Source organism: Zalophus californianus, chromosome 6 (assembly GCF_009762305.2).
Source record: "Zalophus californianus isolate mZalCal1 chromosome 6, mZalCal1.pri.v2, whole genome shotgun sequence".
Taxonomy (NCBI): Eukaryota; Metazoa; Chordata; class Mammalia; order Carnivora; family Otariidae; genus Zalophus; species Zalophus californianus.
Window position 1 is genome coordinate 74,010,044 of NC_045600.1, and position 25,154 is coordinate 74,035,197.

At 50.7% G+C, this 25,154-nt stretch overlaps 1 protein-coding gene across 4 annotated transcripts in view; it reads left to right on the top strand.

The window, feature by feature from the left end:
- TEP1 (telomerase associated protein 1) overlaps positions 1 to 21,617 on the top strand; it is a 36,961-nt gene extending 15,344 nt beyond the window's left edge. For 3 of the 4 annotated variants that reach the window (XM_027570722.2, XM_027570725.2, XM_027570726.2), the window contains 43 exons: positions 971 to 1,139; positions 1,771 to 1,929; positions 2,109 to 2,186; positions 3,165 to 3,295; positions 3,600 to 3,659; positions 4,565 to 4,723; positions 5,323 to 5,499; positions 5,723 to 5,843; positions 6,438 to 6,562; positions 6,824 to 6,937; positions 7,032 to 7,149; positions 7,308 to 7,502; positions 7,621 to 7,796; positions 7,895 to 8,051; positions 8,165 to 8,344; positions 8,773 to 8,865; positions 9,162 to 9,294; positions 9,448 to 9,598; positions 9,851 to 9,984; positions 10,205 to 10,293; positions 10,558 to 10,672; positions 11,100 to 11,340; positions 11,539 to 11,662; positions 12,518 to 12,642; positions 12,769 to 12,868; positions 13,081 to 13,236; positions 13,382 to 13,594; positions 13,852 to 14,005; positions 14,108 to 14,320; positions 14,910 to 15,070; positions 15,310 to 15,423; positions 16,590 to 16,697; positions 17,064 to 17,196; positions 17,291 to 17,367; positions 17,474 to 17,606; positions 17,746 to 17,882; positions 18,028 to 18,152; positions 19,214 to 19,357; positions 19,499 to 19,598; positions 20,532 to 20,637; positions 20,743 to 20,948; positions 21,068 to 21,172; positions 21,392 to 21,617. In XM_027570722.2, the coding sequence (XP_027426523.2) occupies positions 971 to 1,139; positions 1,771 to 1,929; positions 2,109 to 2,186; positions 3,165 to 3,295; positions 3,600 to 3,659; positions 4,565 to 4,723; positions 5,323 to 5,499; positions 5,723 to 5,843; positions 6,438 to 6,562; positions 6,824 to 6,937; positions 7,032 to 7,149; positions 7,308 to 7,502; positions 7,621 to 7,796; positions 7,895 to 8,051; positions 8,165 to 8,344; positions 8,773 to 8,865; positions 9,162 to 9,294; positions 9,448 to 9,598; positions 9,851 to 9,984; positions 10,205 to 10,293; positions 10,558 to 10,672; positions 11,100 to 11,340; positions 11,539 to 11,662; positions 12,518 to 12,642; positions 12,769 to 12,868; positions 13,081 to 13,236; positions 13,382 to 13,594; positions 13,852 to 14,005; positions 14,108 to 14,320; positions 14,910 to 15,070; positions 15,310 to 15,423; positions 16,590 to 16,697; positions 17,064 to 17,196; positions 17,291 to 17,367; positions 17,474 to 17,606; positions 17,746 to 17,882; positions 18,028 to 18,152; positions 19,214 to 19,357; positions 19,499 to 19,598; positions 20,532 to 20,637; positions 20,743 to 20,948; positions 21,068 to 21,172; positions 21,392 to 21,514 (5,932 nt within the window). In that variant the 3' untranslated portion in view covers positions 21,515 to 21,617. Of the gene's footprint in view, positions 1 to 970; positions 1,140 to 1,770; positions 1,930 to 2,108; positions 2,187 to 3,164; positions 3,296 to 3,599; positions 3,660 to 4,564; positions 4,724 to 5,322; positions 5,500 to 5,722; positions 5,844 to 6,437; positions 6,563 to 6,823; positions 6,938 to 7,031; positions 7,150 to 7,307; positions 7,503 to 7,620; positions 7,797 to 7,894; positions 8,052 to 8,164; positions 8,345 to 8,772; positions 8,866 to 9,161; positions 9,295 to 9,447; positions 9,599 to 9,850; positions 9,985 to 10,204; positions 10,294 to 10,557; positions 10,673 to 11,099; positions 11,341 to 11,538; positions 11,663 to 12,517; positions 12,643 to 12,768; positions 12,869 to 13,080; positions 13,237 to 13,381; positions 13,595 to 13,851; positions 14,006 to 14,107; positions 14,321 to 14,909; positions 15,071 to 15,309; positions 15,424 to 16,589; positions 16,698 to 17,063; positions 17,197 to 17,290; positions 17,368 to 17,473; positions 17,607 to 17,745; positions 17,883 to 18,027; positions 18,153 to 19,213; positions 19,358 to 19,498; positions 19,599 to 20,531; positions 20,638 to 20,742; positions 20,949 to 21,067; positions 21,173 to 21,391 lie in introns of those variants that run through there. The other variant, XR_003515754.2, reaches the window with a different exon arrangement.
- Positions 21,618 to 25,154: the final 3,537 nt, after the last annotated feature.

The window sequence follows — 25,154 nt, forward strand, 5'->3', positions numbered from 1 at the left end:
GCATACACATTACATTTGATTATTAAGTCTCTTATATCTCTTTTAATATTTTCATTGTCTTCATGCCCTTGGCTTACTGTGGAAACTGGCTTCAGGGACCCTGCAGAGTGTCCCACATTCTGGATTTGTCAACCTCCTCATGGTGTCTTCTAACTTGTTTCTCTATTTCATGTGCTGAGGGCATTAACTCTGAAGGCTTATATAGCTTCAGATTTCACTTTTTTTTCCTTGCAAGAATATTTCATAGGGGATCCTCTGTACACTGTGAGACCACCAGACTTTTTTTTTTTTTAAACCTCATAATAAGATACAGGATCAGGAAGCACCAAAGATCGGGTGGTCCTACTTGTCGTGATGCTAAGACTGATCCATTCTTTTAAGTGATTATAGCCTGATCTCTTCACTGTAAGTTGATGGTTCATCCATTGGTGATCTTTGCCTGAACCGGTTCTTTTATTAGCAGTTCTAGAGTGGGAGTTTTCTATCATTCCCCATATTTACTAGCTGGAACTCTAGAAAGAACCTGTCCTATCAACTTAAACTATTCAGTTACCCTGAAGTAAAGATTCTACTAGAAAGGTGGGATGAATGTTCCCTTCTTTCCTCTTTTAATTTCCAGTTTTCAGAATAGGAGTTAGTATTTCTTTAAAATACAATTAAAGAATATGGAGCAGTTAAGTCTTGCCTCATGAAGTAGGTATGGATTGATGTGGGAAGTGTGGCAAATGATTTCAGAGAGTGAGTCTCCAGATGACTTCCCCTCTTCTGCCATGAGAATGGGTTAGTAGAGGCCTTTGTAATGGAAGCCCGGAAGCTCTGCCCCAGTACCCCCTACCGGCCGTGGGGGTGGGCTGTGGCAGGGGCACGAACGCTCGGTACTGGAGTGCCAAGTTCTCATCTTCCCGTCTGCCTCAAGGTGGCAAACAGAGAAACTCCTGAGCCCTTCTGTCTGTGCCTTTTCTGCCGGCAGACGGGGAAAATACGATAGTGAGATGTTGGCTCGGTACCGGCAGGCCCTGGAGACAGCTGTGAACATCTCCGTGAAGCACAACCTGCCGCTATTGCCCGGCCGCACCATCTTGGTCTATCTGACGGACATGGGGACGGATGAGCTCTGTCGGAAGAGTAACCTACAAGGGGTAAAAAAAAAAAAAAAAAAAGTTAAAAGGTGGGGGGTTAGTAGGATGCTGGGGATCCTGAAAGCTCTCTTGTTCCCAGACACGGTTTTCCCAAGGAAGTACTCAGAACTGAAATAAATGGCATGCATTTGCTTCTCAGTATCGGACCTTGGTTTCTAAGGACAGTTCCTAGAATGTGGTCTCAAGCCTGTTCATGGATTATCATACTTCTGTATTTCACATTTGGCTGGTACTTAATTCTCTCTATATTTCTGTCACCAAAATATATCTCATTTTTATTTCCCTACATCCCAGTGTTGAATGTGGGCAGGAATCCTGGCCCTTCTCCACCTTCCTCCCTGGCCAGCTCATCCTGAGAGCTGCTGAAGCTGTCCCTTCCTAACTGGGGATTTTGTCCCTTTTCCCCAACCAGTGGAGGTATTTGACCTCCAGGGCTGGATGGGCAATGGTGGGTTTCAAAATAGAGGAGCTGGGGCTCCTGGCTGGCTTGACTGGCTTAGTTGATAGAGCATGCAACTCTGGATCTCACGGAGGTGAGTTCAGACCCCATGTTGGGCATGGAGCTTACTTAAAAAAAGCAGGGGGGAGGGGGAAGGGGAGCTGTATTTCACTGTGATGTTTGTCCAATCAGCCCCCCATAAACTATGTGCTGCTGCTGATTGGGATGATGATTGCACGGGCGGAGCAGGTGGATCTCTTACTGTGTGGAGGAGGCACTATGAGGACTGCAGTTCTTAAGGCAGAAGAAGGCATCCTGAAGACTGCCCGCACGCTCCAGGCTCAGGTCCAGGTCAGACACCCACCCCCACCATACAAAAAGGCAGGAAGGACCTGGTGCTGGACACAGCCAGATAAATCAGGAAAGGCTTGGATATAGACAGTTCTGAAGATTTCCCAAGCAGAAAATGGTGTTTGTTGCTTACTGACCATCTCCTGTGCCAGCAAGGAACATGAGACTCTTTCCTTCAGGATTTGGGTGAAGAGGGTGAATGGTCCATGAACACTTTTGGGAAGTACCTGCTGTCTCTGGCTGCCCAAAGAGTTCCTGTGAGTACTTCCCAGTCCCTGAGAAACCCTTGCCCCCTTCTCACTTTGCCCCCCACAACTGATGGCTCTGATTTCTCAGAGGTTGTCTTTCAAACTACGTACACTACCCACCTCCACTCCCAGCTGGTTGTAGCACCCTACCCAGTGGTACGCTGCTAAATGCTTCACAGCCAGCTCTCTGGAAAAAATAAGCTTTGTTTAATAGCATTTGCTAATTTCTATGGTGTTAAATACTCCTATCATAGCTGAGTTCAAGCTACCAGCGTGGTATCAGTGAACAGAGTTGGGAAGTGATGCTCAGTAGCACACATTACATGGTATTTCTATGATATAGATACAATAGATGTTAAGTAAGACCAAAAGTAGATAATGGTAAAATGTAGTAAAATAATTAGGAAGTGATGAGTTCTGAATATTTGTTGCCTTTATTTTTTATACAATTTAATGTTTAATAGTGGCCATGTTTAACAACTGGCTCACAAAATTACTAAAAAATTACTTTAATATTTTTTTAAAAGGATTTCACTTATTCATTGTTCATTTGAGAGAGAGAGAGAGCACAAGCAGAGGGGAGAGGTAGAGGGAGAGGGAGAAAGAGAAGCAGACTCCCCGCTGAGCAGGGAGCCCAATGTGGGGCTCGATCCCAGACCTGCAGATCACGACCTGAGCCGAAGGCAGACACTTGACCATCTGAGCCGCACAAGCGCCCCCCTAAAAATTTATCAATCAGCTTCTGTGAGCCTGAATGAACCAGCTACAGCACACCACCTTCCTTCCCTCCACTTTCTTGCCCCTCTGTGTCAGGGTGTAGTGATTTCCTCAATCCTAAATGCTCTCTGGAGAGACAATTTCCATTCCCCTCGGAGCTGTCCCAACCCCCTAATCCCCAGGGAGCTCTTCCTTTGATATCCTGAGTTTATTAGCATTTCTTCTGTCGCTTTGCTCCCTGATCTCAGCCCCTTCCTTTTCATCTTACAGGTGGACAGGGTCATCCTCTTTGGCAACACTATGTGTGACAGACTGGTAAATGAGGCCAAGCAGCTTTTCTGGCAGCATGTGAATTCCAAGTGCCTCTTTGTTGCTGTCCCCCTGGAAAGGACATGTAGCATGTAAGGATGCTCAAACTTCTTGTCCAGTGCCAGAAGATAGGTTTCCAGACTTCCTCTCTACCCCTACTGTAGTTTGGGACGCTCCCACTCACTAGGCACGTCCCTGTGTCTGCCTCTTAAGTACTAGAACCTTCTCTGCAGTCTTCAGCCTAGCTCCATGCCCCTTTGTGAGGATCCACCCCAGCCCTAGCCTAGCACGTACCCCTATTAAAAGTGCAGAAGTGGGGTATCCATCCTAGAGAGCAGTGACTCTGTGTTCCTGGCACGGTTTCTGATGGGTAGTGGCTGCTTCTTCCTTTGCCAGATTACCAGATTCGAATCCCAATAACGTGACACTCTCAGGCTACACTGACGGGATCCTGAAGTGAGTACAGAATGGACACTGAAGGGATCGGGGGTTTTGTTAGAACATCTTTCAGAGATTACCTGGCTTCTACTCCCTTTACTTCTCTTTTTAAGCAAGATAGAAGCTTATTCCTCTTTTGCAGCTGTGCTGGTATAGCAGCAACAGTGCTAGAAGGGCCCAGGCACCTTCTATCTTCTTGCTCCATCATCCTCAAATACTCTGCTTTCACCTCATGGCTCAAGACAGCTGCTCCAGCTCCAGCCCTCATTTTTATATGACATCTAGTATGAAGAAGGAAAAGGGACAGGGGAGGTTGCACTGTTTGCTTTTAAGGGAAAAACTCAAGAGTTGGTCACATTATTTCTATTCATTTTTTTAAAAATTTCTCTTCATTGTTTGTGGCCTCTGTTCCATTCTTGATCCAGAGGAAGTCTCATGCTAAATTTATTTATAGACACCAAATTTACAGAAATCTTTTTGCTTTGTCTTTCTCTCCATGTTCTCTCATTTACTTGTTTTCTCTCCTACCTTTTCCTTTGTATGCCTCCATTGCCCCAGCTGCTATTATCATGCGCATTCCTCCTTCTCCAAGGAACTTTTATGGCTGATACAGAGCTGATGGCCTTAATCTTTAACCTTTAATCTTAACCTTTGCCAGCCTAATTGCCCCTGACCCAAAGAAAGCCCATGATAAGCATGCATAGCAGGAGGGACTAGAGCTGGGTTTCTTCCCTCTTCCTTCCCCCCTTGGTTCTGCATTCTGGTTTATTTTAAGTCTACATTCCCTGCTTATGGTTGTTTCCTTAAGGAGCTCCAGTTAACTGGGTGACCTTCCCTAGCTACATCTTTGTCCCCTGACCCCTTGGAAGATCTGTTTCTGCCACTGGTATTCGCTCTTATTTATTCGGTCACATTTATGTCAGGTTCATTGCTGAGCGTGGGGCCTCCCGTCTTCTAGAACATGTGGGCCAAATGGACAAAATATTCAAGATTCCACCACCCCCAGGAAAGACAGGGGACCTGTCTCTCCGGCCACTGGAAGAAAATGCTCTAAGCCCCTTGGCTCCGGTTTCCCAGCCTGGGTTAGTCTATGTTTCTTTGCCTTTGTGAATTGGGAGAGGCTATGGGCAGGTGGCTGCATTTCTGGCTGTTGAGATGCTGCTTGAGGTATGCTTCCTCTTTCCCAGGTAGGGATTTCTCTGACAGAGGAAATTGTCACATTGTGAGCATACTCCTCTCTCTACTGGGGAAGGGGGTCAGTCTGTGAGGCGGGCTCAAGGAGAGGGCTCAGGAGTATAGGTTCCGGCTTTCTCATCACAGCTTTGCCAAATAGTAGCTTGAATCTTGGGCTAGTTGGTTTTCATTTCTTAAAGCTTTAGTTTTTCGATTAGTAAAATAGAGATAATGATTGTGCTTTCCTCACCGTGTTGTCATGAGCACACCGTGGGCAAATAGTAAGTGTCTAATAATCAGCTGACCAAGGAGGGTGCATGAGAAATGGCAAGTAGGGTTTAAGCTCCAGGGCTGTGCAGTTGAGGCTCTGAGGCCCACTGGACACCCCCTGCTGTCCGTCATACCTTACTTGTGCTGGCTTGTGCTGAAGGGTGATCACAGGCGCATCTGTGGAATTGGGTTGTGAGGCCCATCCCTAGACTGAGCCTAGGCCTCTGCTTACCCCCAGATGGCACAGCATCCGGCTTTTCATTTCCTCCACTTTCCGGGACATGCACGGGGAGCGGGACCTGCTGCTGAGATCCGTGCTGCCAGCGCTGCAGGCCCGAGCGGCCCCCCACCACATCAGCCTTCATGCCATCGACTTGCGCTGGGGCGTCACTGAGGAGGAGACCCGTAAGAACAGGTGAGGGGGCCACAGAGAAGAGGAGCCAGGTCAGGGACGAGGGGCTTGAGTGGTAGAACTGACATGCGTAGGGTGGAGGCTGCAAGGAAGGCTGAGAGCCTAGGGCTCTTTGGATGCTAACAAGAGCAGCCTGTCTCCGCTTTGCTCAGTTGTGAGCCATGGCCCTGTCTTCCTATGTGTACCTGTATCCCCTGATCTGATGCCTCCATAACCATGTCTGCAGACAACTGGAAGTGTGCCTGGGGGAGGTGGAGAATGCACAGCTGTTTGTGGGGATTCTGGGCTCCCGCTATGGCTACGTTCCCCCCAACTACAACCTCCCTGACCATCCTCACTTCCGCTGGGTAAGGCAGACAGCAAGGTTGGGAGCAGGGTCTGGGGAGGAAACAAAGGTTGGGGCAGGGGTGCAGAGAAGCCCCAGTGTGTCAGGAACCTTGGGACTGTGGACAGGCAGCTCCTTGACACTTGAAGTGAATCCCAGGCAGAAGATTGTGCAAGTGGCCAAGTCCCAGATGAAGGGATTCCTTTGAGAAGTATCTTTCAGTTGGCCAAGGGATGCGAGAGGTAAGAGTGTAGGTCTGTTTAGGTTTTGCTTTCAGACATATCTGAGTTCTGATCTCCCTTCTGTCATTTACAGATTGCCTGACTCTGTGGGACATGGCTTATCCTAACCCAGCCTTAACTTCCCCATGTATCAAAGAGGAATGGTGGTGTCTATCCTGCAGGGTTACTGTGAGAATTGGAAACCTGTTTTTAAAAATGCTCAATGCATGACAGGCGTTCAGTAAATGTTAGCTATTAGCTGTGTTTTATTGGCTTGTGGCTGGGGGGAGGGATCATTACTGAGATGCAGGAGGCCTGGGACCTTTGCAGGTCTCGAGGGAGGGGTTAGTGTGACCCGGGACCGAACCCATCTGTCCTCTGCCTTCTCCCCGCAGGCGCAGCGGTACCTTCCAGGCCGCTCTGTGACAGAGATGGAGGTGATGCAGTTCCTGGACCGGGGCCTGCGCCTGCAGCCCTCTGCCCAAGCTCTCATCTACTTCCGGGATTCCAGCTTCCTCAGGTACTGCTGTCGCCTCTGGGCCTCGCGGCTCGGTGGCCATATCTTCTCTCCCTGGCATTCAGAGTGTAGGAGGGAGGAGGCTGGAAGAGAGCACAGGGCTCAGAGAGCTGCCTCGTGGCACCAAATCAGCCTTGCTGCTGAAGCCAGCAGATCTCCCCACTTGTGGAGTTTCGGGGAACCACAGCCAGGTCTGATGGTTGGGGTTGAAGAGAGGCTGGGGTCTGAGCGTAGCTCCACTCTTGGGTTATCTTTGGGGGTCAGCTCTGTGCCGGATGTATGGAAATCTGACTTTACTTCTGAGTCTGAAGAGGCTGCACGTCGGATCTCAGAACTGAAGAGCTTCCTGAGCAGGCAGCAAGGGATTACCTGTCGCAGGTGAGCTAGGGGAGGTAGAGAGCCCCTGCAGGGAGAGATGTGGGGAGGGGAGCCAGGTGCAGTCTGACTCTGCTTGTGCTCACTTTGCCCACAGATACCCCTGTGAGTGGGGGGGTGTGGCAGCTGGCCGGCCCTATGCTGGGGGTCTGGAAGAGTTTGGGCAGTTGGTTCTGCAGGATGTGTGGAATATGATCCAGAAGCTTTACCTACAGGTCAGCAGGAGCACCCATGGCCAGAGGAGTGGAGAGGGGGTAGGGTGGTCTGGGTAGTCCTGGGTGGGAAGTAACTCAGTGGGGGTTCTGTGAGTTTTCAGGCCTGGGGGTCCTAAGGGCATGGAAACATTGTCAGTTACTGTCCCATTTGCCCTCAGCCTGGGGCCCAGCTGGAACAGCCAGCGTCCATTCCAGATGATGACTTGGTCCAGGCCACCTTCCAGCAGCTGCAGAACCCACCGAGTCCTGCCCGACCGCACCTTCTTCGGGACACGGTGAAGCAGCTAATGCTGCACCGAGAGAGGCTGAGCCTGGTGACTGGGCAGTCAGGACAGGGCAAGACGGCCTTCCTGGTACATAATCTCAGAGCCCTGGGCAGGAGGAAGGAAAGGTTGTGTGGGCGAAGGAAGTGGGCCACATGGGGTCGTGCATGGAAAATGTGACCGTGTTTTCTCTTTGCTTTCCATGCAGGCATCTCTTGTGTCAGCCTTGAAGGCTCCTGATGGGGCCAAGGTGGCCCCCTTAGTCTTCTTCCACTTTTCAGGGGCCCGCCCAGACCAGGGTCTTGCCCTCACCCTGCTCAGACGCCTCTGTGCATATCTGCATAGCCAACTGCAAAAGCCAGGTGCCCTCCCCACCACCTACCGGTGCGTATCCCCCATTAGCCGAGCCTTGTTGATGCCACGTGACACCACCCATGTATCTCCCTCTCCTCCTGACCCCGGTCCTTACCCTGCACACACAGGGGCCTGGTATGGGAGCTCCAGCAGAGGCTGTTGCCTGAGTATGCTCAGTCCCTGAAAAGTGGCCAAACTCTGGTGCTGATAATCGATGGGGCTGACAGGTTGGTGGGTCAGCATGGGCAACCAGTCTCAGACTGGATCCCGAAGAGCCTTCCCCTGGTGAGTGTGAGAAGGAGGTGGGGGTGGGATGCAGTAGTGGGGAAGGGGGCCTCTCCCACATTGTCCTTCTCTTTTTCCTTCTATCTCCTTCTCCTTTTGCCCAAATATCACAGCGGGTGCATATGGTACTGAGCATGTCTACTGATGCGGGCCTGCGGGAGACCCTTGAGCAGAGCCAAGGTGCCCATGTGGTGGCCCTGGGGCCTCTGGAGCCGTCTGCCCGGGCCCGGCTGGTGAGAGAAGAGCTGGCTCTGTACGGGAAGCGGCTGGAGGAGTCACCTTTTAACAACCAGGTTGGATGTAGGCCAGGGCCGGTGGGTGTGAGGACCCCGTGCAGCCCTGCTCCTTCATTTCTGAAGGAACTCTGTGCCAGGGGGAAGCTGTTGATAAGATAACTGGGAATCCTTATAATACCAGGCAGCCTTTTCCCCCTGGTGAATGGCCTCCCAGGGCCTGTCCCCGTGAGGGGAGGCGTAAGGCTGTGGTTATTGGGTGGGGTAGGCTGAACCATGGGAGCTTTCCGGAAAGAGGCTGGTTGGCAGAGCGGTGGAGGGAAGGGATGGCTGTGTTCTGAGGTGAGGCCATCAGGTGATGCCTGCTGGGGACTCTCAGAGGAGTCACTACCCTGCAGTGGGCTTGGCGTTCGCGGTGGAGCTCGGGGCTGAGGGCTGGCTGTGGCAGGCTCTCTGCTCCCCGCGCTGAGGCCCCTTTGTCTTGTCAGATGCGGCTACTGCTGGTGAAGCGGGGGTCCTCCCTGCCGCTCTACCTGCGCTTGGTCACCGATCACCTGAGGCTCTACACGCTCTATGAGCAGGTTGGTTGGGGACGTAAATCCTCACCCCTCATTTTCTCAGTCCTAATCCACTTCCCATTCTTCATTCAGCTTCTTTCACCCCCATCCCTCTACTTTTCCTACCCTCATCCTGCGCCACCTTGCGATCACCATTCCCCATGCTCAGCTCACCCCTACCCCCTTCCTCCCCCACCCTTTCTCTTCTTTTTACATCCTTTCCCATGGTTCCTCCTGCTGCCCACTCCCCTCCCCACAATGAAAGCTGCCTCTTCTCCTCCCCGCCCACTGACTGAAGCCCAGTCTCCCTCCTCTCCCAGGTGTCTGAGAGACTCCGGACCCTGCCTGCCACTGTCCCCCTGCTGCTGCAGCACATCCTGGGCACCCTGGAGCAAGAGCATGGCCCCGATGTCCTTCCCCAAGCCTTGGCCACCCTTGAAGCCACACGTAGTGGTCAGTGGTTGGGGTGGGATGGGAGACCGAGAGCGCAGGTTGGATGACATTGGCTCATTTGGGGTCTCAGTGAGTGGCGTGAGGAGGACCAGGTGTCATGGGATGGGTATGCTGTGTGGTTTGGTGAGAGCCTCAGAGAGCCGCGGTTTTCAGGTCTGACTGTGGACCAGCTGCATGGCGTGCTGAGTGCATGGCGGATACTTCCCAGGGGGTCCAAGAGCTGGGAAGAAGCAGTGGCAGCTGGTAACAGTGGGGACCCTTACCCCATGGGCCCATTTGCCTACCTCGTCCAGAGTCTGCGCAGGTACAGCTGCCCCCAGTTGAGCTCCCACCAACCTCCTGTGCCTTCCCGTCTTTGAGCCAGGGCCCCATGTGATCCTTTATTCATCCCATCGTTCCCTGGGTATAGCCCCTGACACCTGTCTCCCAGGACCCGAATGGGCTGCCATTCAATTTACCACTCTGTGGGTGGGCATGGGAGCCCACAGCTATGCCAGGTGCTCACTGACAGGCCTACTCCCCGCCTTCCTGTCCTCTTTCCCTCACATGAGGACAGTCTGCTAGGGGAGGGCCCCCTGGAGCGTGCTGGTGCCCGGCTCTGCCTCCCTGCCGGGCCCCTGAGGACAGCAGCTAAATGCCGATATGGGAAGAGGCCGGGGCTGGAGAAGACAGCACACATCCTCATTGCAGGTGATTGCAGCCCGAACTGGCCCAAACTGGCCCCAGGGCACTGAGAGTGGGGCCTGCACTTGGAGGCCAGGACCACCCACTGGTGCTCCCATTCGGCTGGCCCTCTTACCTGCCACTCCAGTGTGTGGATGGCTTTTGCTGTGACCTGTGGCATGCGATCTTTGGAGATGCTTTAGGGCTGAGCCCATCTCAATGTCTGTTCTGTGACCCACACCTGCAGCTCAACTCTGGAGGACTTGTGACCCTGATGCCTCAGGCACCTTCCGAAGTTGCCTCCCTGAGGCTCTGGCAGATCTGCCTTACCACCTGGTTAGTCTCGAGATCCCATAGGCACCTTCTCCCAAGCACTGCTTTGACTATTCTGAGACCCCAATCCCCCTTGACCACCACCACTGTCACCACTGCCATGACCCCTCCCTACCTTTCTCCGTCCAGTTTTCCTGCCCTCTCCCTCCAGGTCCTTTGTCCCAGCTCCTAGGTTGAGGTCCTGGCTGCACAGGCAGGGCCTAGAACTAGACTCTTCTTTCTCACCTGCTTCTTCACATCCTAATAAGTCCAATCTGACCTTCCCAGCTCCAGAGCGGGAACTGTGGCCTTCTTGCAAAATTCCTTACCAATCTCCATGTGGTTGCTGCACACCTGGAACTGGGTCTGCTCTCTCAGCTCCTGGAGGCCCATGCCCTCTATGGTGAGATAAGTCAGTGGCTTCTCTGAGATATTGGCCTCCTGGGTGTGTTCACAGGGGTGTGCTGGGGGTGGGGCAGGAGGTATAACGCAAAGAACAGTTAAATTTCTGTTCCAGGCTGAAAATGCCAAGAGGGTAAGCAGGTGATTTTCAGGGGGACCTTCTGCCCAGATCTCTTAGATCAAAGGTTCTCACAGGCATAAAATTACCTGGGAACGTTGTTCAAATTGCAGATCTCTGGGTCCCCAGATTCTGGTTCCCTAGGTCCAGAGTGGGGCCTAAAGCTTTGTACTTTTAACAGGTATTCCTGAAGTAGGGCCAGAAGGCCTCAAGACTTAACATTTTAGACACATCATATGACTGTATTTGGTCCTGGGGTTAATGGGCGTCCAGGCTGGTTCCCCAGTGATGGTCTGTATCTTTTCCACAGCTTCCTCAATCCCTGCAGACAAACAAAGTCTTCCTGAGGCTGACACTGCTGTGTTTCACTTGTTCCTGAGGCAGCAGGCTCCAGTCCTCAGCCAGTACCCCCTGCTCCTGCCCCAGCAGGCAGCCAACCAGCCCCTGGACTCACCTGTTTGCCTCCAGGCCCCACAGCTTTTCCGGCGATGGCGCCTCCAGCTCACACTACGATGGCTGAATAAACCCCACACTGTGGAGGGCCAGCAGAGGTAAGGCCCATGGGCCCGGATGCTGGTAAGCTCTCCAGAGAGCAAGCTACAGCCCTTTCTGAAACTGGAGAAGAAAAGGCGGACCAGAGTCCCCATCAAGAGCAGGGGGATTCAGGCACAGGAATGCAAACGTGAATTTCCGTTCCCTTCCTTCCCTGAATTCCTCATTTCCTTCCTTTCTTCCTACTCTTTCTCTAGCTCCAGCCTGTCTCTGGCAGTTTCCTCATCCCCCACAGCAGTGGCCCTCTCCCCCAGTGGGCAAAGAGCTGCCGTGGGCACTGCCAATGGGATGGTTTACCTGTTGGACCTGAGAACCTGGCAGGTAGGACACTCAAGGTGGGCAGAGTTTGTCTCCAGAAAAAGCCTCACAGATTGCCCTGAAGACCTTAGCAAGCCAGCCCCACCTGTTATCACCCTGTTTGATTCAGCAACTTGTATTTCCCTCACATCAGATCAAAGGTTTGGTGTTAAGTCAATCACGCCTTCCACAGTATTTGCTGAGCACCTTCCATTCAAGGCTGTACTAAGGCTGTACTGTATTAAGCATTGCAAAAACACAGGGCTAGGACTTTGTCTTTGCCCACCAAGTGGTCAGTTTTGTTGAAAGATATGACATGCAAGGTGAAAAGGAACCAAAACATAGCCATGTGACGTAGACAAGAGCTGAGTGCATTGGGTACTTCCAGGAGAACATGGGACAGGCAAGGGCATGCATTCTAGTTGAGTGAAAGGCAGAGGGGAGAATGTTTCCAGGAGATTGCTGGGAATGATTGCAGCAGAAGGTTCTTAAGGGAAGGTAACAGCAGATTAGGCTGGAGAGGTGGGTCCCACAGCCACAGCCACTCCCTCTCTCTGCCTCCCACCCATATCACGCCCTACCGCCATGTATATATGCATGCATACATACAGACCCATCAGAATCTTCTGTGACTTGAGGATGCATATGGGGTTGGGAGGAGGGGAGAAGAAGTGGCCCCACTTGAACCAAGGCTTGGCCTACATCTGGAGTGGGGTGCAAAGCTTTTCACTTTTAATAAGTGCTCCTGATGTGGGACCAGAGGGCCACCCTTTCTCCAGCCCTTCTTGCCTTGGCCTCCTTTTTGGTTGGAGCTTGATGTAGCTGGACACTGGGGGTCAGGGGAATGTCCTGAGCGTGCTTCCCTGCTCGTTCTCATAGGAGGAGAAGTCTTTGGTGAGCGGCTGCGATGGGGTCTCCTGTTGCTCATTCCTCTCAGACAGGGCCCTCTTTCTCACTGCCTTTGATGGGCTTCTGGAGCTCTGGGACCTGCAGCAAGGTTGTCGGTAAGGGGCCCCTCCCCCATGTCTTGGAGTGAGGGCCTTCTCTGCTTGTTGGGAGTCCCCCGGGGCAGGGGAAAGAGGTGGGAGGTCGGGGGGTCCCAGAAGTCTAACTTTGTCTACCTGGGATAGGGTGCTCCAGACCAGTGCTCACCAGTACCAAATCACCGGCTGCTGCCTAAGCCCAGACGGTCGGCTGCTGGCCACTGTGTGCCTAGGGGGATGCCTAAAGGTAATGACCAAGGGGCAGTGGTAGTCAAAGTGGCCCTAAATGCCAAGTCAGCCCCGTGAAGTTGTTCTCTTCGTGTGGCAGAGCTGTTGACTGCTTGGCCTGGGGAAGGCCTTTCCTGCTGAGGGCAGGGGACTGGACAAGGTGGCCTCCGGAACTGAGAAGTCAGGCATCTGTCCTGGGCACTTAGCTTTCTCTCCTTCTCTCTCCTTCAGCTATGGGACACAGTCCATGGGCAGCTGGCCTTCCAGCACACGTGTCCCCGGCCCCTGAACTGTGTTGCTTTCCACCCAGAGGGGCAGGTCATAGCTGTAGGCAGCTGGGCTGGCAGCTTCAGCTTCTTCCATGTGGATGGGCTCAAAGCCACCAAGGTGAGAAGGTCCTGTGTCGCCCTGGGGGAGGAAGCCCAAGAGGGTGGGAGCTGAAGATACGGGTTGACGGACGTCCACATTCTGTTTCACTTTGGGTTTGTGTTGAGAGTAGGTCCTCACGTTCCATTTCTGCTTCCTCGTGTAGGAACTGGGAGCCCCAGGGGCCTCTGTCCGTACCTTGGCGTTCAGTGTGCCTGGGCGGGTTGTGGCTGTGGGTCGGCTGGACAGCATGGTGGAGCTGTGGTCCTGGCTCGAGGGGGCACGGCTAGCTGCCTTCCCTGCCCACCATGGCAGTGTGGCTGCTGCCGGGTTCCTGCGTGCTGGGCGCCAGTTCCTGACGGCCGGACAGGATGGCAAGGTCTGGTGGCAGAGTGCTGGTGGTAGGTTAGGAGGAGGGGGGAGGAAAGGCCTATTTGGGTGAGGGTGGAGCCTTTGTGGGGGAGAGTGTGGAGGAGCTTCGCTGGTGCAAGCTGCAGGGAGAGGGTGCAGTGTATGCATGGGCCGCCCTCAGGAGAAGAGGGGCGAGGACTTTAGGGGGAGGAGGACTTTAATGGGGGTGGCTCTCACTCTGGGGGTGGAAGTGGTCTGTCTTTAAGTCCTGTTCTTGGCCCTCAGGTTCAGGTGTGGTCTGGATCTCTAGGTCGGCCCCGGGGGTGCCTAGATTCCCTCTCTCTCTCTCCTGCCCTCTCTGTGGCTCTCAGCCCAGATGGTGATCGGGTGGCCGTTGGGTACCGAGCAGATGGCATCAGGGTCTACAAAATCACTTCAGGTACTGGAGAGAGGATGGGGTGTTTGAGCCTTTGGAAAGAGCCTCCCCACCCTGAACTCCCTTTCCACGTGTCCCGCTCTTTGTTTCTTCCACATGCTCTAGGTCCCCAGGGGGCTCAGCGTCAAGCACTAGATGTAGCAGTGTCTGCACTGGTCTGGCTAAGCCCTAAGGTGTTGGTGAGCGGTGCAGAAGACGGGTCCCTGCGAGGCTGGGCTCTCCAGGAAAGTTCCCTTCAGTCCCTCTGGCTCTTGTCCAGATACCAGAAGCCCGTGTTGGGACTGGCCACCTCCAAAGAACTCCTGGCTTCTGCTTCAGGTACTGCTGGGCAGTGGGCAGCTTCCTTTTAAATATGCTCATACCTTTCCTCCATTTATATGTGTATGTGTACAGGAAACACACGTAATTATTTTTACAACTTTCAAAGTGCTTTTAAATGCATTTCTCTTGCATCATCAGTCTGGACTGTTTCTTCTTGTTTCCAAATCCTGATTCGGGGACCTCTTTGTAATCCCTGTAATCCTCTGAGTTTCTGCCTGGGTGGAGACTTTGCTGTGTATAGGGCTGGGTTTCCCTTACGTTGAGGGGAGAGATTTTGAGGTGAAAATGCAGAGTGGTCTTAGTCCTCTCTAGGTAGGATACTTGGTCCAAGTGATAGTGGTCACTTGAGAAGAGGAGGGTCTGGAGGTGTAGCAGGGAGTTAGACAGCTGAAGAGCCAGAGCTGGGAGTGCCTGGTGTCCCTGTCCCGTGACCTCATATGATGACTGACCCTTGTCACTCAGATTGTCCACAGCCTGTGACTCGCTGTCGTCGAATATCGTGCTCACCCGTGATTGCCTTTGTCCTTGGGGTCCCGTCTCACTTCCTCTTTCAGGGACTCTTCCTTTCTCCCTCTTTCCAATGCAGAAGATTTCACAGTGCGCCTCTGGCCAAGGCAGTTGCTGACACTGGCACAGAAAGCAGAAGACTTCCCCTGTGGCACTGAGCTCCGGGAACATGAGGCTGCCGTAAGCTGCTGTAGCTTCAGCACCGATGGAGGCAGGCTGGCCACTGGGGGCAGGGACCGGGTGAGCCACGGAGGTCCTCCCACCTTGAGCCCACAGCCCCTCTGGGCCCTGGATTCCTCAACAGTCCATTTCCCGTGGCTTCTGAGGCATTTTGGTTTGCCACACCTCCTAAGCTGCTTCTGTCCACCATCCCTTCCTTGATACTCCCTTTTCCCTTAAAATTTCTTGCTGGAAATGGCCCTGATGTTCCTACCTCCCTCCTATGGTCCTGATTGCTCCCTCTCTTGGGACCTATCCAGAATCTCTTCTGCTGGGATGTGCGGATGCCCAAAGCCCCTGTTCTGATTTGCTCCTTCTCTGCTTGTCACCGTGACTGGGTCACTGGCTGTGCCTGGACCAAAGACAACCGACTGGTAAGGGAAGGGGTGGGGGTGGGCAGAGCTCAGCAGGGTTCCTGGGGGAGGACCACACTGCCCATGTCATCCTGTTTCTGACACCCATTTATAGTAATAGTAATAGCTGACATTTATTGAGCACTTAGTATGTGCCAGGCATTGAACTAAGCTCTTCATATGTCTTGCCTCACTTAGTCTTCACAACTCCCTGTAAGGCAGACAGTACTACTATCTGTTTCACAGACAAGAATCTTGAGCTCAGATAGATTAAAGAACATTTCCAAGGTCATGTAAGTGATGAGGCTGAAACACTAAATATAAGAAAGCCTACACTCTTAACAAGAATACAGAACTGTCTCCCCAATGGTTTAGGGTACCCTCCCTGCAGTTAGAGGCTACTGCTGTGATTTCTTTGGTCCTAAGGCAAAAAAAAAAACAACCCTCAAATTATGCATTCAAGATTGGTGAAGCCTAGTTTCCCAGTGCACAGTCCCCACACTTCTTAAGAAGAGATGAGAAAGGAGTGAGAATCAGTTGACTAGAGTTGTCATAGTCTGCTCTCTACCCCTGCCTTCTTGGTAGCCGGATCTTTCCTTGGCATTGCAGACTGTTCACCTTTGTCTGGGTTTGTTGACTGACAGTATGTTTTTTTTTTTTTTTAAGATTTTATTTATTTATTTGACAGAGAGAGACATAGCCAGAGCAGGAACACAAGCAGGGGGAGTGGGAGAGGGAGAAGCAGGCTTCCCGCAGAGCAGGGAGCCCGATGTGGGACTTGATCCCAGGACCCTGGGATCACGACCTGAGCTGAAGGCTGACGCTTAATGACTGAGCCACCCAGGCGCCCTGACAGTATGTTAATAACAAGGACAATGGCCACTCTTTATGCAGTGCTCAGTATGTACCAGGCAGTCCTTCATGTAGGTGTTCCAGCCCCACAGCAGCCTTATCAAATAGCTACAGTGTTATTATCCTCATTGACTGGATGAGAATCCTTATAAGGCCCAGAGAGATGAACTTGCCACAGGTCATAAAGTAAAGAATGGTGGAGCTAGGATTTGAACCCAGGACAGCCTATGTTTTTAATCACAAGCCTTAATCCACCCCCCCCCCCAACATTATAAACCTACTGAAATGCTGGAGGCCTGCTGATAATCCCACTCCTCTAACCTCTGACTATGCAGGTCTCCTGTTCCAGTGACGGCTCTGTGGGGCTGTGGGACCCAGAACGGCAACAGCAGCTTGGCCAGTTCCTAGGTCATCAGAGTGCCGTGAGCGCCGTGGTGGCCGTGGTGAGGAGGCGGTGCAGAGCTCACTGGGGGCCCTGGGAGGGCTAAGGAGGCTTTGGGACCCTGGGTGCATTGGGTATCTAATCTCAAAGGCAAAAGCAGTATAAAGAATGAGGTGCCCGGGCCTGGATTAGAGCAGGATGAGGGTATTGAGACGGAGGGTTGGAGTGAGGGGAGGGAGAGGGCAGCTCGGTATCCGGGCCTCGTGGAGGATTGCAGTCCTGAGCCACCCAGCCTGTGTCCCTGGGTTCTCTGCACTCTTGGACATCTCCTAAGCCTTTAGTGCTCAGCCCTCACCTCAGTGGTAGGAGTCATACTCCCTACGTCCTGCTCAGTGCAACTCTGCTCTGATCCCGTGCTCTGGGGCAGGAAGAACACGTGGTGTCTGTGGGCCGAGATGGGACCTTGAAAGTGTGGGACCATCAGGGCGTGGAGCTGACGAGCATCCCTGCTCACCTGGGACCGATCAGCCACTGTGCAGCTGCCCTGGAGCCCCGGGCAGGTAGGGAAACATCAGCTCCCTTTTCTTCCCTTCTCCCCCAACCCCCACCCCCCGCTTCTCTCCTTCTTCTCACTTCGTCTCTGTGCCTTATCAGCTGGGCAGCCTGGGTCAGAGCTTCTGGTGGTGACTGTTGGACTGGATGGGGCCGCACGGCTGTGGCATCCACTCTTGGTGAGTTCCCTGAAAGGACTGGGGTGGACGGAGTGGAGAGGGCAGAGGGGGACAGCCTCCTGTGGCCTTGACCCCCTGTTGTCCCACCTCCATCCTCTCCTCCTAGGTGTTTCAAACACACACCCTCCTGGGACACAGTGGCCCAATCAGTGCAGCCGCAGTTTCGGAGACTTCAGGCCTCCTGTTGACCGCCTCAGAGGATGGTTCCGTCCGGCTCTGGCAGGTCCCTGAGGAAGCAGGTGAGTGAGGCATGGAGAGAGGCAACGTATGAAAGAGGGGTGTGTTACTGGGGCCATGAAGGTCAAGGGTGGCCTGATATCTCCTCTCATGTCTCAGTGGTGGTCCAGCTTCTAATGCATCACTTCCTTCCTTCTCCAGATGACACATATACACCCAGGAGTCCTGCAGCCATCACTGCTGTGGCGTGGGCCCCAGATGGTTCCGTGGCAGCGTCTGGGAATCGAACTGGGGAACTAACCCTGTGGCATGAAGCTAAGGCTGTGGCCACAGCACAGGTGAGTTGGGGCAACCTTGGTGCTTGTCTGTGTGACTTCTGCCCCAGCTGTGCGTGGACTGGTATGTTCATAGATGGCTGGGAGGGGAAAGGGGGTTAATCCTGGCTCCTCAGGAGGACTGAGATGGACTTGTTATGCTCACAAGGCTCCAGGCCACATCAGTGCTCTGGTGTGGTACTCGGCACACACCTTGATTGTTCTCAGCGCTGATGAAAAGGTCAGCGAGTGGCAAGTGGAACTGCAGGAAGGTTCAACACCCAGAAATTTCAGGTGAGATGGGGCAGCTGGGTTAATGTGATACATAGATGGTCTCCCTATACCCCGGATTTTGTGCAAATCACTCCACCTCTACTTCTGAACTAGGTCAATAGGATGTTAGTTAAGTGGGGAAAAGTCCTTGGGAAATTGTTTTTGACTCCCCAAAATAAATAATAATTATGAAGTGCTTCCTTTATGCCATAGCTCTGAGCCAGGCTGTGTGAACCAGATTGAAATTACCTTTTAATTTAGGAAGCACGGTAGAGGAATATGCACTTAAGTAAACCACCAGCAATCAGCAGAGTGATTAGTGCTGTAATGAAGAGAGAGGTCTATATAACTCCCAGAATTTGAGAAATTTATAAAAAGAGTTGCTATTTGAGGTTGGGCTTTAAGGATGAGTAGGACTTTTCTGGACCCATAAGGGAAGGGAATGGTGTTTCAGGAAGCGGAATTGGTATTAACCAAAGGCAGGGAGGCATGAGAGTGCATGGTATATTCTGGGCACAGCTGAGTAGTTGGGTTCTTGGTGAGAGTGGGGGCAGGGGGGTGGGGGAATTGGATTGAAAAGATAAACTGGGGGCAGGCTATAGAGGGCATAGTGTTAAGGATTTTGAGAATAATTATCTACACTTTGGGAAGAGGACTCCAGTGGCAGTATGGAAGATGGACAGTAGTAGAGAGATTTTAGAGGCAGGGAGACCACCTTCATAGCATTGCTCTAGTTCAGGGAAGACATAGTGTGGGCCCCGAGCCAGGCAGGGAGATGAGAAGGAGGAATAGAGATTTAGGCATGTGTTGGCAAGTAGAATCCACAGTGCTTATTGATCAGTTGGAGGTCAGGAGGGAAGGAAAAGACAAGAAGGTAAGAGATTCCTCGTTTGAGCAGGTAAGGGGATGGTGATAATGAATACTGATAGAAGAAAAACAGAAAGAGGAAGAGAATTTGTAGGGAAGGTCATTGATTGTGTTCTGTACTTCGCTCCTGAGGAATTCATGGGGAGCCGAGGAGTCTGAGAGAGGCGGACTAAAATAGGATCTTTCTTTGCCCTTGTACCTTTTGTGAGTTGCAGTCTTCACCTGAACCGAGTTCTGCAGGAGGACTTAGGGTTCCTGACAGGTGTGGCCCTGGCTCCAGACGGTCACTCCCTCCTCTTGGCCGATGCGGGTTTGCAGTTACAGTGCATGAAGCCAGGGGATGCTCCTTCTGTAATCTGGTAGGATCCAAAAAGCTGTTTCCTCTCAGGCTACAGAAAAAGGCAAAGTGGGTTATGAACTTGGGTCTAACTTAGAACAAAACACTGGGGTCTTACAGAGAGATGTTCATGGGTTCAGCCTCTTTCTTTCTTGTAAACCAGGAGCAGCCACTGTTCAGAATGTGCTATGTTGTTGTCCACCCATCAAGACTATGGTGTGTTTGTCCTGCAGCCAGTGGAACCTGGAGGCCTTTTTTTCTTAGTAAGTCCTATGTGAGTGTGTGTTACAACATTGGTCCAGGGCCAGTACTTTTAAAACCCTGGGGCCATGATTGAGGGTAAGAGGAAGGGAAGGGCACTGGTTGCAAATTCCTTTCTCTTCTGTCAACCGGAGCAGCTCTACTTAAGAGCATTCTATAGCGGGTTTCAGCTTCCCTATAAGATTTTATTGATAAAAAAAGGATTCCAGTGTTTAAAAAAAATCATGGGAAACCATCAACGTAGAAGTTTCCTTAATTGCATTTTTTTCTCATGTCTCTCGTCTTGCCACTGCGAGTACTAGAGTCTGGAACAATATAGACCCATCTCGTAGATGTTACGTTGGGTGAAAGAAGCCAGATACAAAAGAGTACTTACTACATGATTTCGTTCAAATAAAGTTAAAGAAGCAGAGCTAATATATGGTGACACAACTCAGAGTATTGTTAGCTCTGGGGGTGGGGGTGCTCTGGTATTGACTGGGAAGGGTCATGAAGGCACGTTTCTAGGGTGATGGAAATGTTCTACATGTTGACCTGGGCAGTGATTGCATGGATGTGTATATATATGGAAAAGTTCTTCGAGATGTACATTTAAGATGCGTGCACTTAGGGACGCCTGGCTGGCTCAGTGGGTTAAGCGTCTGCCTTTGGCTCTGCTCATGATCCCAGGGTCCCAGGATCAAGTCCTGGGCTTCTTGCTCAGTGGGGAGCCTGCTTCTCCCTCTGCCTGCCACTCCCCCTGCTTGTGTGCTTTCTCAATCTCTCTCTCTCTGACAATAAATAAATAAAATCTTTAAAAAAAAAAAGATTCACACTCTTTACTGTGTCTGAATTACAGTTAAGGAATTGAGCAGCTGAGAGCTGAAACCGTTGCTTTGGCTGGGTAGGGTCAGGTGCTATGACGAGGCTAAACAGAATGGGCCACTCTTTCGTAGAGGCAGAAGGAGTCAGGGGACTTTGAAGAGAAACTTGAGTTTCAGCTGGACTTGGAGAATCCTACTGGGACCTTCGTGTTGGTAACCCAGGCCAAACCGGAATCTGGTGAGTGGGATGGGAGGACCCACAGAGTCTGGAGATGCCTTGTAGGGAATGGTGGGTCTTATGAAGCCGGAAACCCAGCTCTAAGCTCTGTGCTTGAAATGGCAGAGTCCTCGTTTTTGTGTGCCAGCTCTGATGGGATGCTATGGAAACTCGCCAAGTGTACCCCTGAAGGAGAATGGGAGACAGGCAACCTCTGGCAGAAAACAGAAGTGCCTGAAACCCCAACTCCAGAGACAGCCTCATCTGTGAATGACGGCAGCACAGGTGGCTGGTCCCCACCCCCACGGCTGGCGACTCAGCAGCGCAGAAAGGTGAGTTGGAGGGATGGGTCACAAACAGAGGGGAGGAGACTCTCGGTCTGACAGGTGGATGCTTCCTTGACCGAGGAGGGCCCACTGAAAGCTCACCGCATCCCTTCTTCCCCTCCAAGATTCACTCGGGCTCTGTCACAGCCCTCCATGTGCTGCCTGGGTTGCTGGTGACAGCTTCAAAGGACAGAGATGTTAAACTGTGGGAGAGACCCAGTATGCAGCTGGTAAGTGTGTACGTGTGTAAGGAGGGCTAAAGGGATGCCACAGAGAGCAAACTTGGGCAAAGAATGTACAAAAGAGCAAAATTGTTTTCTCCTATCCTTGCTGTCATGTGCAACTAACCTGTTTCTAAATAAAAGGCATTGCTGCGAGAGAAAAACAAGTTAATAAGGAGGCCCTAGGCTTGTAGCCCTCATCTTGCTGTCTTTCGTTCCCCATTGTAGCTGGGTCTGTTCCAGTGCGAGGCGGCTGTCAGCTGCCTGGAACCTTGGCTGGGCCCCGGCTCTGCGCTGCAGCTTGCGGTGGGAGACACACTGGGCAACGTGTACTTTCTGTCCTGGGAGTGAAGATGCACCACCCACTTGTGCTAGAGATGCAAAGCCGGAAGATACCAGTGGCTACTTTCTTGATTAAATGTTTAAAATAAAGTGTCAGATAATCTCCAGTGCAGTCCTGCCTGTGTTCTGATGTGGATGTGGATCAAGAAGAATATGGATGTTCTCATGTTTCTTTTCTGATTTAACATCAATCCTTACTAGAACCTCAAGAAAGAGAACCAGCTCTTTAATAGATAATCTTTGAAACCAGGCTTTAGAAATCTTATGTCATTTGCTGGCCTGAGGGTCCTGAGTCGCCATTCCTGGCAGGGGGAGGAATGAGTGATGTTGGCCAGCGCTTAGTTGGAACAGAGCGCTGAAGACGTCTCACTTGGTCAAGAAAGAATAAGAGAAGGAAGTGTGGGTTGGCATTGCCCCCCAGGCAGGGCATTTAGAGAGAACATTAGGTTCCTCCCATAGAAACAGCCTCTTCTGTGCAGAACTAACTGCCCCGATGAGCCGAGAAGCCAGGGCGCTGAGTAGAACCAGACTCCTGGCTTTCACAGCCTCTGACCGAAAAGCACCAGCCACTTGACTTGCACATGTTTGTCAATATAGTAATTTGCATTACTGGAAGAAACCACAGAAGTGTAGCTCTCAAATTGAAGTTCACAAAGATTAAAATGCATGGAGAGATGGAACAATCCTACCCATGGACTCACCATGGACTGTGAACCGAATGGAGAGATGGAACAATCCTACCCATGGACTCACCATGGACTGTGATCCTTTTAAGTTCTAGAAACTTATTTTCCTGTAATTCTATCTTATGGGAGAGGAAGTTGCCTGAGGCTCTTTCTAAGGGTTAGGTAAAGGTTAAAAGTCTTCTATGTCCAAGAATTTAAGGACTTGTGTATGATAAGCCTTACAAGATTTTGTCCTAAGATGGTAGGCTTCTCTCAGAGAAATACCACTGCACTCTGATCTAGAAATGAGTTCTGAGGAATTGGGTTGTTGAGGGGTACTGAGTTTTGTTCTCACTTTGCCCTGGTAACAGGTTTTCATGGACAAATCACCTGAGGGACTTTTTCCTTTTTTTTTTTCCCTTATTTTTATCAGTGCCCCACCGTCTCCCTCAGCCAGAGGATAAATATATAAGAAATGCCATCAGCTGATGTCTTAATCATAGGTCATGCTTCTGTATTTTCTCATGTGTCTCATGCAAGGGCTCTAAAAATACCTTCTAGACCACCTCCTCCACATACCTTGTGACCAGAATCCAAATTAAGTTTATTTGAAATTTATGATTTATAATACTACCCAGAAATGCTACAGAGAACCATGGCATGGCATTATCCTAAAAGTTGCTGGTTTCAATCTTTTTGCCTTTTGCTTCCCTGAGAGCATGGGCCAAGGACAGGAGGAAGCCCTAGATGTCTGTCTTCTATGCTCTAAAAATTCTACAAAAGCACCTCATCTAAGGCTGGAGGAATGGGGATGGAGAAATTTAAGAAAAGGTTAACTTGACCTTTGCTCAATAGACTCAGCCTTGTTGGCCAGGCCCTCTTGAAGGGTTTTTTTCTGTCTTTCTTATCTTGTAGGTGTACAGCAAGGTCATAGTATAATTGCTGTGAGTGACAATTAAGAAGAGACTCTAGGTAAAAGTAAATATGTGTCCAAGGGAGTTGAAGGGAAAATTAATTTAGGTTGTAGTTTAAACATCTGAGATCGTTGTTTTTGTTTTTTTAAGATTTTATTTATTTGACAGAGAGAGAGAGCCAGAGAGCACAAGTTGGGGGGGGAAGGGGGGATGGCAGAGGGAGAGGGAGAAGCAGGCTCCCCGCTGAGCAGGGAGCCCCATGTGGGGCTCCATCCAGGACCCTGGGATCATGACCTGAGCCAAAGGCACCCGCTCAACCAACTGAGCCACCCAGGCGCCCCAATTTTGATCACTTTTAAGGGCAAGGTGGTTTTTGTTTTTTACTGTTATTTTTCCATACTCTGTTAGAAACAAGTCACTAAGCCCAGCCCCCACTTAGGAGGAGGAAGACTAAACCTCGTAGAGGGAGAGTCAGTGAAGAATTTATGCTATGTTAAAATTACCACAGTAATCGGTAAATCTTGAGGTAGGTTTTTTGAAACTATGAAAGTTATCCTGTTCCACTAATTTCAGCATTCATCCATTGATCTTGATTATAGCAATTATTCCCGAGCAGGCTCCATGCTCTGTGCAGAGTTGGATGCAGGGCTCAGTCTCACGACCCTGAGACCATGCATGACTGGAGCCGAAATTCAAGAGTCAGATGCTCAACTGACTGAGCCACCCAGGCGCCCCATTACTGTGGTTTTCTAAAGATTTATTTCCCTCAAGCCTTCTACATTAATTGAAATCCTTCTGAAAGGATTATTTATCCCTTCTTCCTCATTTTCAAAATGTATGGAGTCATTCATCCATTTCAGTCTTTCTGTGGGTTTCTCATAGATGTCCTTTATCAGGTTGAAGAAGTTCCCTTCCATCCTTTGCTGAATGTTTATCATGAAAGGGTGCTGGATTTTGCCAAATGCCTTTTCTGCATCCAATAAGATAGTCATGTGACTTTTGTCCTACACAGATGGATTTTCATATGTTGAACCAACCTCACGTTCCTTTGCTAAATCTCACTTGGTGATGGTGTATAATTCTTTTTACGTTACTGGTTTAGGCTTGGTAGCATTTTATTGCACATATGTATTCTTAAGGGACATTGGTCTAGAGTTTTCTTTCCTGGAGGTATCTTATAAGGTTTTGGTTTCCTCTTGCCTGATAGAATGAGTTGGGAAGTATTCTCTTCTACTTTTTGGAGAAGTGTGTAGTCTAGTTTTAACAGCAGCACAATATCTCAGTGAGTGGGTATATTTAACTAGTTCCTTATCTAGGATCTTTGCATATAACAATGCTGCACTGACATCAGCTATACAGACAAGTATCTCTGTAGTTTTTAGGTCAAAGTGTGTATTTTAAATTTTGATAGATACTGGTAATCTGATCTCTAAAAAGTTACACGCTACTGTTTTCATTTAAATAACCTTTACTGTTATCTAAGGAAGTATGGTGTACCTGTGTGTGTGTGTGTACGTACGTGTATTTGTGTTGCATGTGTTTACAAATAATCAGGAAGTCTTTGGATCTGACCTGGACTTTGGTACTTCTTAGGTGGAGCAGGGCATGTCAAAACTCATTCAATTTCTCTCCTTTCCTCCCTGAGATGTATTTAGGGTTAGTGACAAGTCCTCTAAGTGCTTCCAGATTTTTGGACATCTGCTGAACCCTAGGATAAGTGGTGGGAGACCTGGTCTGCAGTTGGTAAACAGGGTCAAAAGGCAAGTTAGAAGATTTGGATGGGGGCAAGGGAACAATGCAGCTTCTGTTGTCTCTACCCTTCTTGTAATAATACCCAACAAATTCTAGATTGCAGAAAAACTGACTTAAATGGGGAAAAGCATCAGTCTCCATTAGCATCCTTCAATGCACAGAGGCTGTTCCGCTGTGAAGGGACAGGGTCCTGAGTAACTTGCAGCTAGCTGTGGGGTACATGGAGCAATGCGTACTTCCTGCCCTGAAAATGAAGTACAAACATGAGAAGAAATATGTGGTTGGAGAAATAAAGCCCAAAGAAGCCAGTGGTAGATT